The sequence below is a fragment of the Cydia amplana genome, chromosome 21, assembly GCF_948474715.1.
Source record: "Cydia amplana chromosome 21, ilCydAmpl1.1, whole genome shotgun sequence".
In the NCBI taxonomy this organism is placed as follows: Eukaryota; Metazoa; Arthropoda; class Insecta; order Lepidoptera; family Tortricidae; genus Cydia; species Cydia amplana.
Genome location: NC_086089.1, coordinates 12,557,737 through 12,575,231, shown reverse-complemented (window position 1 = coordinate 12,575,231; position 17,495 = coordinate 12,557,737). Strand labels below are relative to the sequence as shown.

General features: G+C 41.4%; 1 protein-coding gene across 1 annotated transcript; it reads right to left on the bottom strand.

Moving 5' to 3' along the window:
* Positions 1–14,200: 14,200 nt before the first annotated feature.
* LOC134658245 (uncharacterized) lies at positions 14,201–15,186 on the bottom strand. The gene has a single exon (XM_063513857.1). It carries the CDS (start codon positions 14,948–14,950, stop codon positions 14,201–14,203), a length of 750 nt encoding a protein of 249 aa, XP_063369927.1. The 5' UTR covers positions 14,951–15,186.
* Positions 15,187–17,495: the final 2,309 nt, after the last annotated feature.

The following is a 17,495-nucleotide window of genomic DNA, read 5'->3' as shown; positions in this document are numbered from 1 at the left end:
GTATCTATCTACCCCATGCTGACTTCACGATGCCTGTATTCGGGTCGGCTCAAAATTTCCCGTCTCTCCTACTATCCTGACTGCAAACCCTACACTCCAGTCCTATCTACTGGGTGCTCCGGTGTCTCGGGCAGGCTGCGGGCGCCTACGGAGGGGTGGCAGGGGTTGTTGCGTAATAAGCTGGTTTGCGCGCGTACTTTGTTTGATTTCGCGTTTGAGGCTTAGCCGGTGTGAGGTGACGCTGACACCTCCACTGACTCGATGCCGCTTAGGTTGAATCAGCAGAGTCGAGAGATACGAGCTTACAGGACTATTTGCCTCAACTACGCCTCCCCCCTGTAGTCTCCTCTTCCTAGTCCTTGCTGCAGGATCTGCTGGCTGGAGTTACCCCTAGTATCAGTATCAGTATCAGACTAGTGATAACGGTTATGTATGAACCAGGTATTTGTGATAATAAAGTGTAGGGTTTATTGTTGAAATAGAAAAACCAAATAAATAACGAATTATTCGAAACCATTTTTATCCGGCAAGTCATCCTTATTTTACATATATTTACATAGTAGTGTGACTACCTAAAACACAAATATAAACATATAGAGATAGAGGGCGCTGCCTGTCACGAAAGTTGTGCTCCAGTATTTATTAAAATTATAAACTCTTAAAATGTATCATAAAAGGAAAATAAAGACTCATTGTGTGTAAAAAGACCTTTTACGTGTGTGATGTTATTATCTCAGTTGTATATGTGGAAAAACAGTGCAAAATTTGGACACAAAAGTCAAGTGCCGTTACGTACTGTTTACAGTTTTAAACAACAAAATAAATAAACTGCAGGAAGATTTTATGTGACTGTTCGACTATTTAGTGATTCAAGTGCTAATTTTACAACTAACAAGTGACTTATAAATAGTGAAATACCAGATATTGTTTAAGTACTTTATATTTTTCGAAAACTCTAACAGTCTGCTAACGAACATTTTCAAATACCATTGGGATAAAACTTTCATTTAAATCTGTGCAAAAGGTCGAACCAGGCGAAGTTGACCTGTTACCATATAATATGATATGCTGAAAAGACTTATTTTATGTTTTAATCATATAATTTACGAATATAAAGTTTTATACAGAACACTGCCATCTCACGGTTTACTGAAGAACTTTCAAGCGAAAGCCCAATTAACCACGAGAGAGAGCGAGTCGGCTATAGTTTTATACGGCACCACTTCTTATTACTTAGATTAGCTCCGCCTACTTAGCGATAACATTTGCCGTAAAAATAGGCCTACATTTCACCGTAAACATCAACTTAAAGCATTACAAAATTACAAAACTAATTACAATTAGTTTCTTTAAGTCGGAAAAATCACGATCATGGCTGGGAATAAGGCAAAAACTTGTCTTAAATGCGAAAAAAAGATTAGTGCTAGGGAATATTTGAAATGTTCAGTATGCGCAAATAACTTCGATCTTGATTGCGCAACCGTTTCAAAAAAGCGTTTCATTAATATGGATAAGGGACAAAAAAAGAACTGGATGTGTCAACCTTGCATTACGGAGCAACTACGTTTCCAGTCTCCGTCGAAGAACAATGTAACAACACGGAAACGTTATAAAATTAATGTATCAACAAAAAACTCCTTTGACTCATTATCATCACAGTCATCAGATTCTACGGAGGAGGGCGACCTTTCTTTGAGTTCGTCATCATCAAGTTTGAAGACTAACAAGACTAATATGAGCTGCTCAGAAATTATCGATAGCTCAAATTATAACGTAGAAAAACTAAATAATAAGATATGCAACTTACAGGAAAAACTGAGCAGTGCAGAGTTAAAAATTAAAAAAATATTGGCTGAAAACTACGCTTTAAAAAAAAGTATTGCGGAATCTACCAATAAAATAAGTTGTCTATCACAGATTGGTAAATCTAGCTCTAAATCTAAAAGTAGGGCCAAAAAGAAAAAGCCGATAAACCAGTCAAACTCCGTATTTACACGAAGTCAAGAAAAGGACGTGATCGCCTTATCAAGCGGTGAAGACACAAATTTTAACGAGTCATTGTTACTTAACAAGGTCTTAAGTGACAATAAGATGGTCAACAGCACGAGATTATCTCCATCACAGGACAACGGTGCGAAGATATCTCCACCACAGGAAATCTCTCCGAGTAATCTTGCCCATGAATCTACAAATTTGACAGAACCCTTTAAAAGGAAAGTTTGTATATTGAGTTCAAATAAATTTAACAAAGTGCTAATGTATGCTGAGCGTTTTTTAGGTGATACCTACGACTACTGCCATTACTTGTCGCCAGATATCGGTGTCAAACATATTCTAAAAAATATAGAAAGGAAATTAATTAACTATACCCATCATGACTACTGTTTAATATTTATCGCTGAAAATGATTTTAAATGCTCTCAAAACTACTCTACTTTAGTGACACATATAAGAAATACTATACAACAATGTAATCATACTAATATAATATTATGTTGCCCTACCTTTAATTGTGGATATATTGCTAATGTATTTAATCGTAGAATAGAATTATTTAATCAAATATTGTACAATGACATCACTGAAAACGAATATGCATATTTCTTTGACTCGAACTTGCATCTTACTTATGACTATACTATGTTTAAAAAACAAACGGGTCGTATAAACAACCATGGTTTTAAAGCAATATTCCATGCTGTCAGCGAAACATTAAAAACACTGCCGGCTTGTTCTCCAAGTTGCATACCATGTGAAAATGCCATCACCCCGATAACGCATTCCCATCAAATTACCGTCACTGAAACACCACGGAGCAATGTTTCAACACTCTCAACACAATTTCACACACCGACATATAGAGAAACCGATATTCAAATGAATAAAAATGAGCAAACGAGTCCTCCACGATTAACGCCAGTAAAACTTTTTCGTGACTAAACATAGCAACCAATTAATAAATAAACAGTTTTCTATTTTCCATCAGAATATTGCAGGAGTTCTAAATAAAACCGAGGAACTTGAAATAGCACTTATGGAATTAAGAGAAAAAAATATTGACGTCGATGTTTTATGTCTTACTGAGACGTTTATTAAAAAGCGGCCAAGTGCGAGTCGGACTCGCCCATGAAGGGTTCCGTATTTAGGCGATTTATGACGTATTAAAAAAAAACTACTTGCTAGATCTCGTTCAAACCAATTTTCGGTGGAAGTTTACATGGTAATGTACATCATATATTTTTTTTAGTTTTATCATTCTCTTATTTTAGAAGTTAGGGGGGGGGGGGGACACACATTTTACCACTTTGGAAGTGTCTCTCGCGCAAACTATTCAGTTTAGAAAAAAATGATATTAGGAACCTCAATATCATTTTTGAAGACCTATCCATAGATACCCCACACGTATGGGTTTGATGAAAAAAAAAAATTTGAGTTTCAGTTCGAAGTATGGGGAACCCCAAAAATTAATTGTTTTTTTTCTATGTTTGTGTGAAAATCTTAATGCGGTTCACAGAATACATCTACTTACCAAGTTTCAACAGTATAGTTCTTATAGTTTCGGAGAAAAGTGGCTGTGACATACGGACGGACAGACAGACGGACAGACAGACGGACAGACAGACATGACGAATCTATAAGGGTTCCGTTTTTTGCCATTTGGCTACGGAACCCTAAAAATGATATTAGAAACCTCAATATCATTTTTGAAGACCTATCCATAGATACCCCACACGTATGGGTTTGATGAAAAAAAAATTTTGAGTTTCAGTTCGAAGTATGGGGAACCCCAAAAATTTATTGTTTTTTTTCTATTTTTGTGTGAAAATCTTAATGCGGTTCACAGAATACATCTACTTACCAAGTTTCAACAGTATAGTTGTTATAGTTTCGGAGAAAAGTGGCTGTGACATACGGACGGACAGACAGACGGACAGACAGACAGACATGACGAATTTATAAGGGTTCCGTTTTTTGCCATTTGGCTACGGAACCCTAAAAAGTATAAATTTGGTGTATGAATGTATTACGCTAAGCTACGCTGACAATATGGTGCTGCTAAGCCCTTCAATCAGGGCGCTGCAAAGGCTAATTTCTATATGTCAAGGTTATGCGGAAACGCATGGCCTAAAGTACAATGTAAAAAAAAGTGAGCTAATGGTTTTCAAGCCCAGATCTAAAACCTACACCAGTTTGCCGGATGTATCTCTGTATGGCACACCTCTGCTTAGAGTAAGTAAGTTTAAGTACTTAGGTCATTGGGTTACCGAAGATCTTAGCGATAACTGTGATATAGAGAGGGAACGTAGGTCGCTGGCCGTGCGGTGCAATATGCTTACCCGCAGGTTTACACGTTGCACACATGCAGTTAAAGTGACGCTTTTCAAAGCCTACTGCCAGTCTTTTTACAGTTGCAGCCTGTGGGGTAGCTATACGCGGCGGGCGTACAGCGACCTACGAGTGCAATACAACAACGCTTTCAGGATGCTGATGGGGCTGCCTCGTCACTGTAGCGCCTCCGGGATGTTTGCGGAGGCGCAAGTCGACGGCTTTGCGGCTATCATGCGGAAGCGGTGCGCCTCTTTACTTAGCCGCTGGCGGGGCAGCGCTAACAGTATCATGATAGCGTTGTTGGATAGGTGGGACTCCCCTCTGCTGCAGCAGTGGACAAAACTCCACACTGTAGTAAATAAGTAGTTAAGTACTTAGGTTAAGATTACATTGTAATTATTCTACTAACACTATTTTATAAGTTAATTTTAAATGTAACTAACAACTATGGATTTATGTCCGAAATAAAATGATTTTATTATTATTTATTATTATTACTTACCATACTTAGTCAGAAAAATGAAAAACGGTCGATTCATGAAAAAGAAATATTTATTGACTTTAGCACCTACCTAATTACCTATAATTGTGTGATGTGCTGCCTGAGCAGGAGTCACATATCCTCTCGGCCTGAAGGGCTGGAGAGGTTTACCGAGCTAGTCTCAGATTTGGGAGAAAGGGGACTTACGGGTTATGAATACAAACACGGATAGTACACTAGTATAGACGGGGCTTTATGCCGTTTATTGTAAACACTTATTAACTACTCTTATCACTAACTAATCCCGATCGGTCGGGGACTCTACGGTAGCGGGTTCCCTAGGTAATACGGACGTAAGGGAATGATAGGGAAGATCGGAGACAGGAATTACGCCGGCCGGCGGTGTCCGCTACAGGCCTTGCGTATGGGGGGTGTAGGGTATTCACTGGCGGGCGGTGACCGCTCCGGCCCGTGACGGGAATACCCTGGCAGGCGGATAGCCGCTCCAGCCCGGGTCAGGATACCACTGGCAGGCGGTGACCGCTCCAGCCCGTGGGGGAAGGGAAGAGTCTGGCCTAGGCGCACGTATGTCACCCCGGCCGCGACTGATGGGACTGTGCGCTGCGCGTGCTTATATAGCTCCGGTCGGTGTTCCCCTCCATTGCGCCTCGCGCGGGGCCGTCGTGTCGGTGTGGCCGGATTCCGCTCTGGGCGCGTCGCTGCGGTGACATGGCGCGCTGGTGACATGGCTATGTCACATACCCCTCCCTGGTTAGGAGATTTTTACCTGGGGAAAAATCACCGTAAAATTACTAACCTAAATAGAAATCTAGTATTATAATATTTTTTTTTTTGTTAACCCATTTTATTTTACACTTCTTTTTTAGTTTTAATGTATATATATTTTTTCTCTCTTTTTTCTCAAATATATTTTCTGGTAATGGGTTTTAGTTTTATTTATTTATTTTTTTCTCTTCTTTTAAATTTCGTAAACTTTTCTGTTTCTTCTTATAAGTATATTTTTTTTTAAGACTGAAGTAGGTAAGTATAGGTTTAATTAAAATATTTAGTTTTAAATTGTGCTTTATTTATCCTGCGCTACGGTTTTTTTTTTATGTCGCCAATCGCTTGATAACGTGAGTCGTCTATTAGTACGAGTGGGTACTATGTTAGGTACTGGCTGTCTAGAATTTGGGATGCATTGGAGTGTCTGGAGTGGATTCTTGTCTTGTGAAGTACGTTGTTCTCTTCCTTTTAACCAAAATGCGGGTGTGTTGTTTTCCTGCCTGGTTCCGCTCTTCTTTTGCGTTGCTTTACGTTTTTAGCAGGCGTTACACTTTTTTACATATGTGTTTATGTCTCGTTGTATGCCGGGCCAATAGTAACGTTGCATTACTTTCTTAGTAGTTTCTGTAATCCCTAGGTGTCCTGCGCTTGGCATGTCGTGATTTTGGTGCATTATTTGTCCTCTGTCGGCTTCTGGTACACATAATTTCCATTCTGTTTCTGGATCTGTCTGGTTGTTGTACCCTGAGCGAGTTATTTTTTTATATAACTGTCCCCCTTTTATGCGGTAATCTTGTGCTGTGTTTGGTTGACTTTGTACCAGGTCTAGTTTCCTGTCGTACCAGCCTTGCGTGCGTGGATTAAATACCGGTTTCCTCGACGGTTCATCTGCTATCTGGTTGCAAGGGTTGCTCGATTTGTCTATTATGGTTTCCGGGCGCCTGTCCTTGACGTGTTGATTTCTAATTCGCTGTTGTTCCGGGTTTCTTGGGTAATATTTTTGGTTAATAGGTTCGTTGTGGTTTATCTTTATTTTATTTTTAACACATATGTCCCCCTTGGGGCTGGTGTCACACTGTACGGATTTGTTATGCGGTTGTTTTTCTAACTGTGGTTTTCGGGCGTCTGTCAGAGTCTGCGGTGGTTTCCTTGAGCGGTCGGTTACTGTCTGGAGGTCCGCATTACACGTGTCTGGATGCGTTGACCCTTGGTCTGGAATTTCTATCTGCGTTTCGTCGCGGTGGTCGCTTTTGTCCTCCTGGGCTTCAGGCCACGTAATTTTCACGCCAATTTTCCTTAAAACGTCCATACCTATGATGACGGTTGACGCCATGGGCAGTACGCGTACCCAATGCCACAACGTAACGTTGTTCATTGTTATTTTCACTAGTACGGCTGTCCTTACTGTTGTTTTCGTGCCGTTTGCCAAAACTATTACTCGTTGTACATGTTGTTCGAGATTTCCTTTCGTTTTGCAGACTCTGTATACTTCTTCGTTTATATACGTATGAGTTGATCCTGTGTCTATAAGGCCTTCGTATGTGACCTCGTTACATGTCACGTTGATAAAAGGTCTGGTGTCGCCTTGGTCCTCGTCGCCTGCCGCTCCTACTGGTTGTGAGCCACTGTTTCCCTTATTTCCCTTACAACAGTTCTTGCTCAAAATGCCTAGTATGCCGCAAGTACTACAAAAAATGCGTTGTTGCGAACGGCACTGTGCTGCGTCATGACCAAACTTGCCACACGACCAGCAACATGTTTTCGGATTATATCTTGGGTATATCTTTATCCCTTCGCTTGCGCATGGTCCCGGTTCGCTGTCCCGTTGTCCATACTGGCGATCTCGGATTTGTCTGTTTCGTTGTTGTGTCTGTGGCGTTCTGTCGCCTTGATCCTCCGGTGAGTTGTTCCATCTTGCTCTTTCTGTGGGTCCTTTTCCTGGAAATCCTCCACTGTACGCCGGTGTTAGTATGCTTTCATACTCTGCTGTTAGTTTTACTAGTTCGGTTAAGTCTTTGAAGTCGGTTTTCTTTATATAAAGTTTGTAGTTTTTTGCCATATTTTCGTGTATTCTATGTAGTTTCTCTTTTTCGGTTAGGTTATCGTATCTCCGCATCAGCGTTTGCAGGTCGGTTAGGTAGTCGACGAAGCTTTCCCGGAACATCTGTTTCCTTGCTACTATCCTGACGATGAGGTTCTCCTCGTAGTTGCTGGGGTAGTAATAAAGTTTAAAAAGACTCAGGAAACTGTCCCAGTCCTTGAATGATTTTACATTGTTCCTATGCCACGCTAGGGCCTTTCCCTGTAAGATACGCGGGAGCGCGGGTAATATATCTTCCTTCTCTATCCCGCTTGCTGCGATGAGCTCTTCTAGTCTTTCCAAGAACTCTTCGGCGTCGTCGTATCCCTTAAATGAGAGATTCCATTCCCGGATTAGCTTGGATAAGCGAATCGCGTCGACTTTTGTTTCGTCTTCTGACATCTTGGTCGGTCGTTTTTTCTCTAGAGTTCGAAATTCGTCTGTGGACTCTATGGACTCTACCAGCAGTTTCCTTATTTGGTTGGCTGTGAGGTCTGTTGTCGGAATGTTTCTATCTTCGGCTTGTTGTATTAATTCTGGCTTCTTCAAGTGGTATACCCAAGAAGTTGGCATTGATATACGGTAGGCTACGCTGTTATCTTATCGCGATGCGTTGGGTCGGACTTTGCGGCGGTAATTTGTTGAATGTTGTGATTTTAGTGACGCGATACGGTACTACGGAGTTATAACAATTTGATTGACGGGATACGGTACGGAGTTATAACGATTTGATTGACAGGATGCGGTACGGAGTTATAACGATTTGCTTGACAGGATGCGGTACCGAGTTATAACGATTTAATTGACAGGATGCGGTACGGAGTTATAACGATTTGATTGACAGGATACGGTACGGAGTTATAACAATTTTATTGACCGGATACCGCGATAGGTTCGCGGTGTTACATTGATTCTGCACGGGCGGGTGGGACGCGTCGCGTATATTATTATTTAGCTTTCTCCCGAGTCTATAAGACTCCTAATTGTGAGTTATTCGGTTGGGCGCCAAATGTGATGTGCTGCCTGAGCAGGAGTCACATATCCTCTCGGCCTGAAGGGCTGGAGAGGTTTACCGAGCTAGTCTCAGATTTGGGAGAAAGGGGACTTACGGGTTATGAATACAAACACGGATAGTACACTAGTATAGACGGGGCTTTATGCCGTTTATTGTAAACACTTATTAACTACTCTTATCACTAACTAATCCCGATCGGTCGGGGACTCTACGGTAGCGGGTTCCCTAGGTAATACGGACGTAAGGGAATGATAGGGAAGATCGGAGACAGGAATTACGCCGGCCGGCGGTGTCCGCTACAGGCCTTGCGTATGGGGGGTGTAGGGTATTCACTGGCGGGCGGTGACCGCTCCGGCCCGTGACGGGAATACCCTGGCAGGCGGATAGCCGCTCCAGCCCGGGTCAGGATACCACTGGCAGGCGGTGACCGCTCCAGCCCGTGGGGGAAGGGAAGAGTCTGGCCTAGGCGCACGTATGTCACCCCGGCCGCGACTGATGGGACTGTGCGCTGCGCGTGCTTATATAGCTCCGGTCGGTGTTCCCCTCCATTGCGCCTCGCGCGGGGCCGTCGTGTCGGTGTGGCCGGATTCCGCTCTGGGCGCGTCGCTGCGGTGACATGGCGCGCTGGTGACATGGCTATGTCACAATTGAATACCCACATTAGTCTAAACAAACACTTTTAATGTGACAAAGCATTCGCTAATTAATGATAATTTGCAATTTTCGCTTTGCAGTAAACAACAAACAAGCTCTTACAAATAAAAATAAGTTACTATAGCTACATCCTTCACAAACGTTGGTACCTACTCTTAAGAGTAAACATAGTATAAATACACTACGATTAAATATATTTAAAGTCATTTTTACGATTGCTGATTGACTCTCTGAAGCTCTTTTTGCAGTGTAAGTAAGTAATTGAAATAATTTCAACTCCTCATTATTGACAAATGTCGCCCCATAATGGGCCGAGCAAGTTGCTGAAGTTTAGAATCTTAAGCGTAGCAGGAGACTCAAAAAGCACGGGGTACTTATATTACTACGTCACGTGTAGCACAAACGATTTTTTACCTACCGCACAAACTTTGTTCGCGGTACACTTATGGGATCACATCGGTCTTGCAAATCAGTTAAATGTGTTTTTCTCAGAAACCTTTTTATAAGCGGACTATCAGTGACGTTATCTATTTATTGGTAACATGGGGCTGAGTTTTGACGGCGTAGGAGCTGACGTCGTGCTTGATCCACCCCGGGGGAGGCTTCGGCACTGGCACCCATTCCTTGACCTCCACGGGCCCCCACATCCGCTTCCACACAGCGACGTAGACTTTCTTCTCTTGCCAAGTTTTCACCCATCGCGACCGCCACACGAACTTCTTCTTCCAGAAGCCGTGGAACGTCGGGTCGTGGTGGGGGTGGTGGTGTACCGAGGAACGATCTCTGCAAACAAACAACCATTAAGGATGACACGTTAGACCGGGCCGTGTCCGGGCCGGAGCTTCCGGCGCTTCGTTTTCTACGGAAAGCATCACGTGATCACCTGTCAGCTGTCATAGAAAAGTAAGCGCCGGAAGCTCCGGCCCGGACACGGCCCGGTCGGCCCGGTCTAACGTGAGTCATTCTTTAGTAGCCACCCATAGGTATCTAAGAATAAACAATACCCGGCGAGGTAAATCAGTGAACAAATTTTATTGAGGATGCCTGCGAACACATCGTGGTAAAAAGATCGGAATATACGTAATCTGATAGAAACACTTAAAATTACTGGTTACCGAAAATAAGAAAAAGACGTGATATGTAATAATGCACTGTCAACAACAGCAATTATAATAATTACCTAATGACATTTTTCTACCTCCTTGCTTTCAATGCTTTCAGTACATAAGAATATGTAAGTAGAGCGCAATAATATCTCTGGTAAAATAATTAATTTCATTTATTTTATAGAACTGTGAAAATTGTAGGTATTTGTTCGAAATTAGACGTTAGTTTGGGTAGAAATTCTTTTCGACCCACGACCAAGTGGATCGCCACCACCAAAGAACCTCACAGAAGTAAAATCCAAACGCCGGCGTTACTGGCCATAGCAATGTCGCCGCTCCGACGTTTTCCAAATTAGCGACTTACGAATGTGCGAATTAAAAAAAGCGGCCAAGTGCGAGTCGGACTCGCCCATGAAGGGTTCCGTATTTAGGCGATTTATGACGTATAAAAAAAAACTACTTACTAGATCTCGTTCAAACCAATTTTCGGTGGAAGTTTACATGGTAATGTACATCATATATTTTTTTTAGTTTTATCATTCTCTTATTTTAGAAGTTACAGGGGGGGGGGACACACATTTTACCACTTTGGAAGTGTCTCTCGCGCAAACTATTCAGTTTAGAAAAAAATGATATTAGGAACCTCAATATCATTTTTGAAGACCTATCCATAGATACCCCACACGTATGGGTTTGATGAAAAAAAAAATTTTGAGTTTCAGTTCGAAGTATGGGGAACCCCAAAAATTTATTGTTTTTTTTCTATTTTTGTGTGAAAATCTTAATGCGGTTCACAGAATACATCTACTTACCAAGTTTCAACAGTATAGTTCTTATAGTTTCGAAGAAAAGTGGCTGTGACATACGGACGGACAGACAGACGGACAGACAGACGGACAGACAGACATGACGAAAGCGCCGATGCAAGCGTGGGCGCGGAGCCCGTGAGCGTCTTTAGGGCGCACTCGTAGACTCTTCGGGCGTCCTCGGGGTTGTCGGGCTTGCTCTGGACCGGCGCCGTGCGCAAACTTTTTACCAGCCCGCCGCTGTCGTCGTACAAGTCTACGCCGGCAGCCAACCGATCTCGGTCACGGTACGCGTCGCGCACTCGTTTCAACCACGCGGTGAATAGCTTCTGCGGTACCGGGGTGCACGATTTGACATATTCCAAAATTTTTTTACAATATCCCTTTGATCGGCCCGCGGCCATATGACTGGTTAGAAACTCGTCAAACTTTAGCGATTGCTTAAAAAACTTATTGAAATATTTCTTATGCGAATTGCGAGACTTGATGGTGGTGTAAGCGTACGAAGCCATTAGCTTATTCAAACAGATGACCCATGTGATGTACAGCCGCAGACTAGTGTACATATGCCCTTTTTCACGCCGCGTTTCCAAAAATGTATGAGTGGTGATGATGGATGAGGTGGGAGGTGGCTTCGCGCGCACCGTCTTTCGCATGAAGTGGTTCGAAGCCATGCAAGTACCGTACGAGACGCACTCCAAACTGACGCGACTCGGATTGGACAAGTACATTCGCATCGCCAAGTGCGAGGAACGAATCGTGAGGGAAGTGTTTGACGGAGGAGGGGTGAGCGACGTGCTGGTGCTGTACGGTCCGGGAGCAAGTTTATGAACACGGCGTCGTTCTCGAGGCGCAAGTTTCGACACGATTCGTTGCTAAAGAGATTGCGCAGTAAATCCAACATCCGTGTCGAAATCGTGGATGAGTCGTACACGTCACAGGCGTGTTCGGCGTGCAACCAGAGAACGGGAGCGTTTCAGAAAATTGGCATGAATCACCGACTGTGCTGGGGAGTTTGTTCGACGTGTCATAGCGAGTTTGATCGGGATGAAAATGCCGCAAAAAACATACTGATTAACCATATTCGGTCTACCATCTGTAGGCCACGATGTCTTCCGGAGAGGGCATCGTAACCTCCCGAGAGAAAAAAAATAAAACTCGGACGCAATAAGGTTGAAATTTCGATTTCAATTGATTTGTGTCTGGGACTCAGGAGGTTATATAACTAAGGGATAATCACCTATTTAAATAGGTAATAGTTTACAAAATATAAGTACTTTCATTGAGACAAAATAATTTTTAATAAATTCAGAGATTGTGGTTGATTCTACAAAGTATTACTTAGATGCTTGATTTTATAAAGAATATATGGGAAAAATACATCACTCAAAAGGTTGCTTGAAACGTAGTGTGATGGGCACCGAAGTAGAATCCATCAGGTAGTATGTTGTAGGGCGGAGAATCACAAATGATGCTGTAATGCCTTTGGGATGTCTTTAAGACAATATTTTCCATTGTAAGCACTAAGCAGAGCCTATAAATACAAATAAGTTTTAGGAACACGTGTTTATTTTCTTTTGTGCTGCTGTTATGTCAAGTCCCCACCTCATAATGTCGGTAAGTGTCTATTCTATATATACATATCTTTTTTTAAAGTAAAACTGTAATCGTTTGTTTTTAAAACATTAACAACATCTGGGCTAAATCATAATTATATAGGTACATACTTACATACAGGTTTAGCCTAGTGTGGGGCCACAGGATACCTATTGATATTTGTTAACACGGTTCTTTTCAAATAATAATTATTCTTATTATTACTTTCTTTTAATGTAAGAAAGTATTTCTAAAATTAAAGTAGCCAGTCACTAAATGCATTATAGGATTTATAGGCAATGATTAGACCGGTACTTGTTCTTATTTCCTACATTTCCCCTCCGTTTACATTGTTACATCGTTTTTTACCATTTTATTAAATCAACGTCTCTACCATAAAAGCAACATTAAATTTATATATTTTGTTTTTGTTACAGGACGGTGAAGAACTTTTCAACTTTGTACCACAAGAAATTATACGCAACTCACAAAAAAAATTAGGATTAAATGCCGCTCGAAAAAGACCCGCGGCTGATAATGAAATAATGGCTTATTCTTTTATTAAAAAAAGAGATAAGGGATCAAAAATCATTCGCATTGAAATATATGACGCTAAGGATTTGGAAGATCAAGAGGACGGACTTTGTAAATGTAACGCCGAATTATGTGCGCAGCATATTGTAAGAAATGTGATTTTCGATAACATTTATAAAAATGTGAAAGAAGTCGTTACGAAAATACAAGAAAACATCGAGGCTGATGGCTGACATAATTATTGTTAACTCTTGATGGTTTTATTATAATTATTAGATACTTCTTCATAATTCATGTACTACCATTTATTATTAAATAATATATATTCATACCAATCAATATGTGTTTTATTGCTGGACATAGTTTGAGGAAAGGATCTAAGGTACAATATAAAAATTGCCATTACTACAAATAATATTCTTTCAAAAAAACAAAAACAAAAGGTCATACATAATTTAAGGTTTAGGTCCTTTGCATTAACCTGTTCAGGGTTTATAAACATATGTGACGTTTTCAACTAAAATGTACCACATTGTCGGTTGTAGGTAAGGTAGGACTAACGATAATATAAGTACCCTTTTGGTTGAAATAGCACATTTATTCATTACCTACCACACGATGTCCTAACTTTATACTGTAGGTATACATGATCTCGATTTATGAAACTATAAGTTATAGGTGTGTATACTCGTACATTAGATCTATGCTACGACTCTGATGGCTGAAAACTGTAAGTTTTCTAATAATAATAATAATAGGCCTTTTACCATCTACTGGTAATGAGGAATGGATGAAAATATTAAAAGTGCCTGATTATTTTATTATTATTATCCCGTTGCTCTCAAATTTTGGGTCCGCTACACAGAACAAACACTTATTTTTGCCAGCCGCTAGCATCTCTAATTGCACTTGGCCCATGAACTTATTAGCAATTTGCCCATTCTTTATATAGTTTTTTTTAGTTTTGTCAGAAATGGGACACTTAATTTCGACCACAAAGTCATCTCCAATGCCATCAGGCGATGCTCCAAAAATTCCATCTATTATCAAAAATCCACATTCTTCTATTTCTTTATTTATATCAGTTCTTAGTTTATTTAGTACTCGTTTTTCTAGGATTTTACCCCTTTTCATGGCTTTCGTTTCTGGTGCTTTGCTTCCTCCTAATATTTCTTCAACAAGACTGCCCTGGGGTGTCTTGCAATGAGCGACTTCATAAATCTTTGAACCCGTGATTCGGCCTTGTCGAATAGAATGCCACAGCTTCGAGTTCACTTGGCCTTCCGTTTCTTTCATGATTTTTTCTTTATTTTCTCGCATTACTTCTTTGCTAAATATTTTAAATTTATTGAAACTTGGAGTATTTTCCTTTTCAAAAAAATCTACCATCATGTCAAAAATGCAATATTTTGACATGATGGTAGTTGGTCTTTCAGGATCATATGCACTGAGCAGGCTTTTGCCACAACCATGTTTCATTGCTTCTTCTCTCAGTCTTTTTAGTACACGAGGGTCCTTTGGCCCCCTTTCAGCTACTTCTCCTTTCGCCAAATCTTTACACATTACCGGTCTTTCTAGAGCTCTTTTAAGGTTGGGTTTCGTCCAGTAGCATTGGACACTGGTAGGTGAAGGTTCATCACTTCGTTTTTGTAGCCAATGTAGTATAACAACAGTATGTTTACACCCACCTAAGAAACAAAAAAATATATTTTAAACATATCTATAGTAAAACTTGTACTACTAATTCAGAACATTCACAAGCTCCACTTTTCTTGAAATGACAGACTAAATTCCATGTAGCACATATCTTTTAATATTTAATGGTAATATCTTATGAAGATAAGAGGTAATTATTGCATTTTGCTTCTACAAAATCAATATGAACATGTTTATAGCAAAACTTACCAGCCCCCGCTGCACAGTCACATGAAGTATCTATGATTGATTCATTTGCCTCGTCTAGATGGACCATCACAACATAGTATTTGCTTGTTACTCTTTGTTCAGGAACAACTTTCGCTCTTACATCACAAAGATTTCCAGTCCGTTTTATTTCGACATAGCCAATAGCAGTGTCAACATATGATTCTCTTGAAGACCTTAAACAAAAAAAATCATATAAACAAGTACTTACTTCTTTAATAATAAAATAGGTAAGAGTAAATGATACTTATTCAATTAAGGACCACGTGCAGACACTTTATGAAAAATGGCCATGGTCCTACGTGTTTATTTTTCGCTTGCCAAGTCAAGATCAAGATAACGCGCGGTAGTGTGAGATATGGTATGGGGTATGGGTAAGGTTCTAAGGTTAATACTTACGATAAAGCTTTGGCATCTCTTATTTCACCAGCATTATGTTTGTCGCTATTTTTCATAAACTCCATAAGCATATATGGGTCTACTTTTGGCAAATTTGATGAGTTTGCTCTAACAAAAGCAGCGGTATCCATGTTTGCCGAATTCAAATGCCAAGGGTCGTCGAAGTTGCTATCAAAATCAGGTCCGGGGTTCACAAGCGAAGGTCGTCGTTGAAGCAGGCAAGATCAGAGGTCCGGGTGGAGAAACGAGTCGATAAGTCGCACATATATCAAAGAAAGCAGTTCACCAGATGAGAGCACAAACGGTTATGAATTTTGCGAGAAGGTGACAAGCTGTCAATCAACTGTCAATGTCATTGCCCACCACAGATTCAAGTAGTCTTAACTTTTTAAGACTTTGACAAACATGTTAACAGCCGTAAGGGGCCGGACGAGCGGTGAAGCAAAATGTTTTTATTTTTATAAAATGTATGACGCAACCGAAAAATCTGTAACTTTTTTCTGTAACTAGAAATGGTTAGTCCTATCACCAGAAAAATAATCAGGCACTTTTAATATTTTCATCCATTCCCCATTAATAATAACAGGCAAACCGAGTAATTAGAATAAACAATTAGGTAGGTATATCATCTTGTCAACGGATCAGGAATAAGTAAGTAAAATGTCATAAGAAAGTGAGGTTTGAGGTTGTCTTTCCGAGTGTAGATATAACCTCCTGAGTCCCAGACACAAATCAATTGAAATCGAAATTTCAACCTTATTGCGTCCGAGTTTTATTTTTTTTTTCTCGGGAGGTTACGATGCCCTCTCCGGAAGACATCGTGGCCTACAGATGGTAGACCGAATATGGTTGATCAGTATGTTTTTTGCGGCATTTTCATCCCGATCAAACTCGCTGTGACACGTCGGACAAACTCCCCAGCGCAGTCGGTGATTCATGCCAATTTTCTGAAACGCTCCCGTTCTCTGGTTGCACGCCGAACACGCCTGTGACGTGTACGACTCATCCACGATTTCGACACGCATGTTGGATTTACTCCGCAATCTCTTTAGCAACGAGTCGTGTCGAAACTTGCGCCCCGAGAACGACGCCGTGTTCATAAACTTGCTCCCGGCGCCGTACAGCACCAGCACGTCGCTCACCCCTCCTCCGTCAAACACTTCCCTCACGATTCGTTCCTCGCACTTGGCGATGCGAATGTACTTGTCCAATCCGAGTCGCGTCAGTTTGGAGTGCGTCTCGTACGGTACTTGCATGGCTTCGAACCACTTCATGCGAAAGACGGTGTATTCGACCACGTGATCCGTATTTTTGGAAGAGACCGGAAAATTAAGTGATTCTCTATCCTTTTGCATCTCAGCCAGTATCGGAGCGATGAGTTTGTTGCGTACGCGATCTCTCTTCCATTCGAGCGTGTGAGAACGTACATATTTTCGCGTCACCCGTTTGAAGAAGTACCGCTTGGATTCGACGGTGGCCAGGGGCACGCGCGAGCCGGGGTCCACCGCTATAACTCTGTCGTACTCGACGCACCGCTTCTTCTTTTTCTCCGTCATCTGTGGCTTGGCGCACCGATTCATCGAGAGACTCACGCTCACGCCGTCCGTCTGAAGACAACAGCCGAATTTAGCGGCCGGCACGTCCAACCACGGTGTCCATAGTTGACTAAGATGATCGGTAATTTTGTTCCACGTGCCGGGGACGGTATCGGGAGCGACTCGACGCAGTAGCTCGAACCATCCTGTCGATGTATACATCACGTGCTTGAGTCCATGCGACGGCTGTG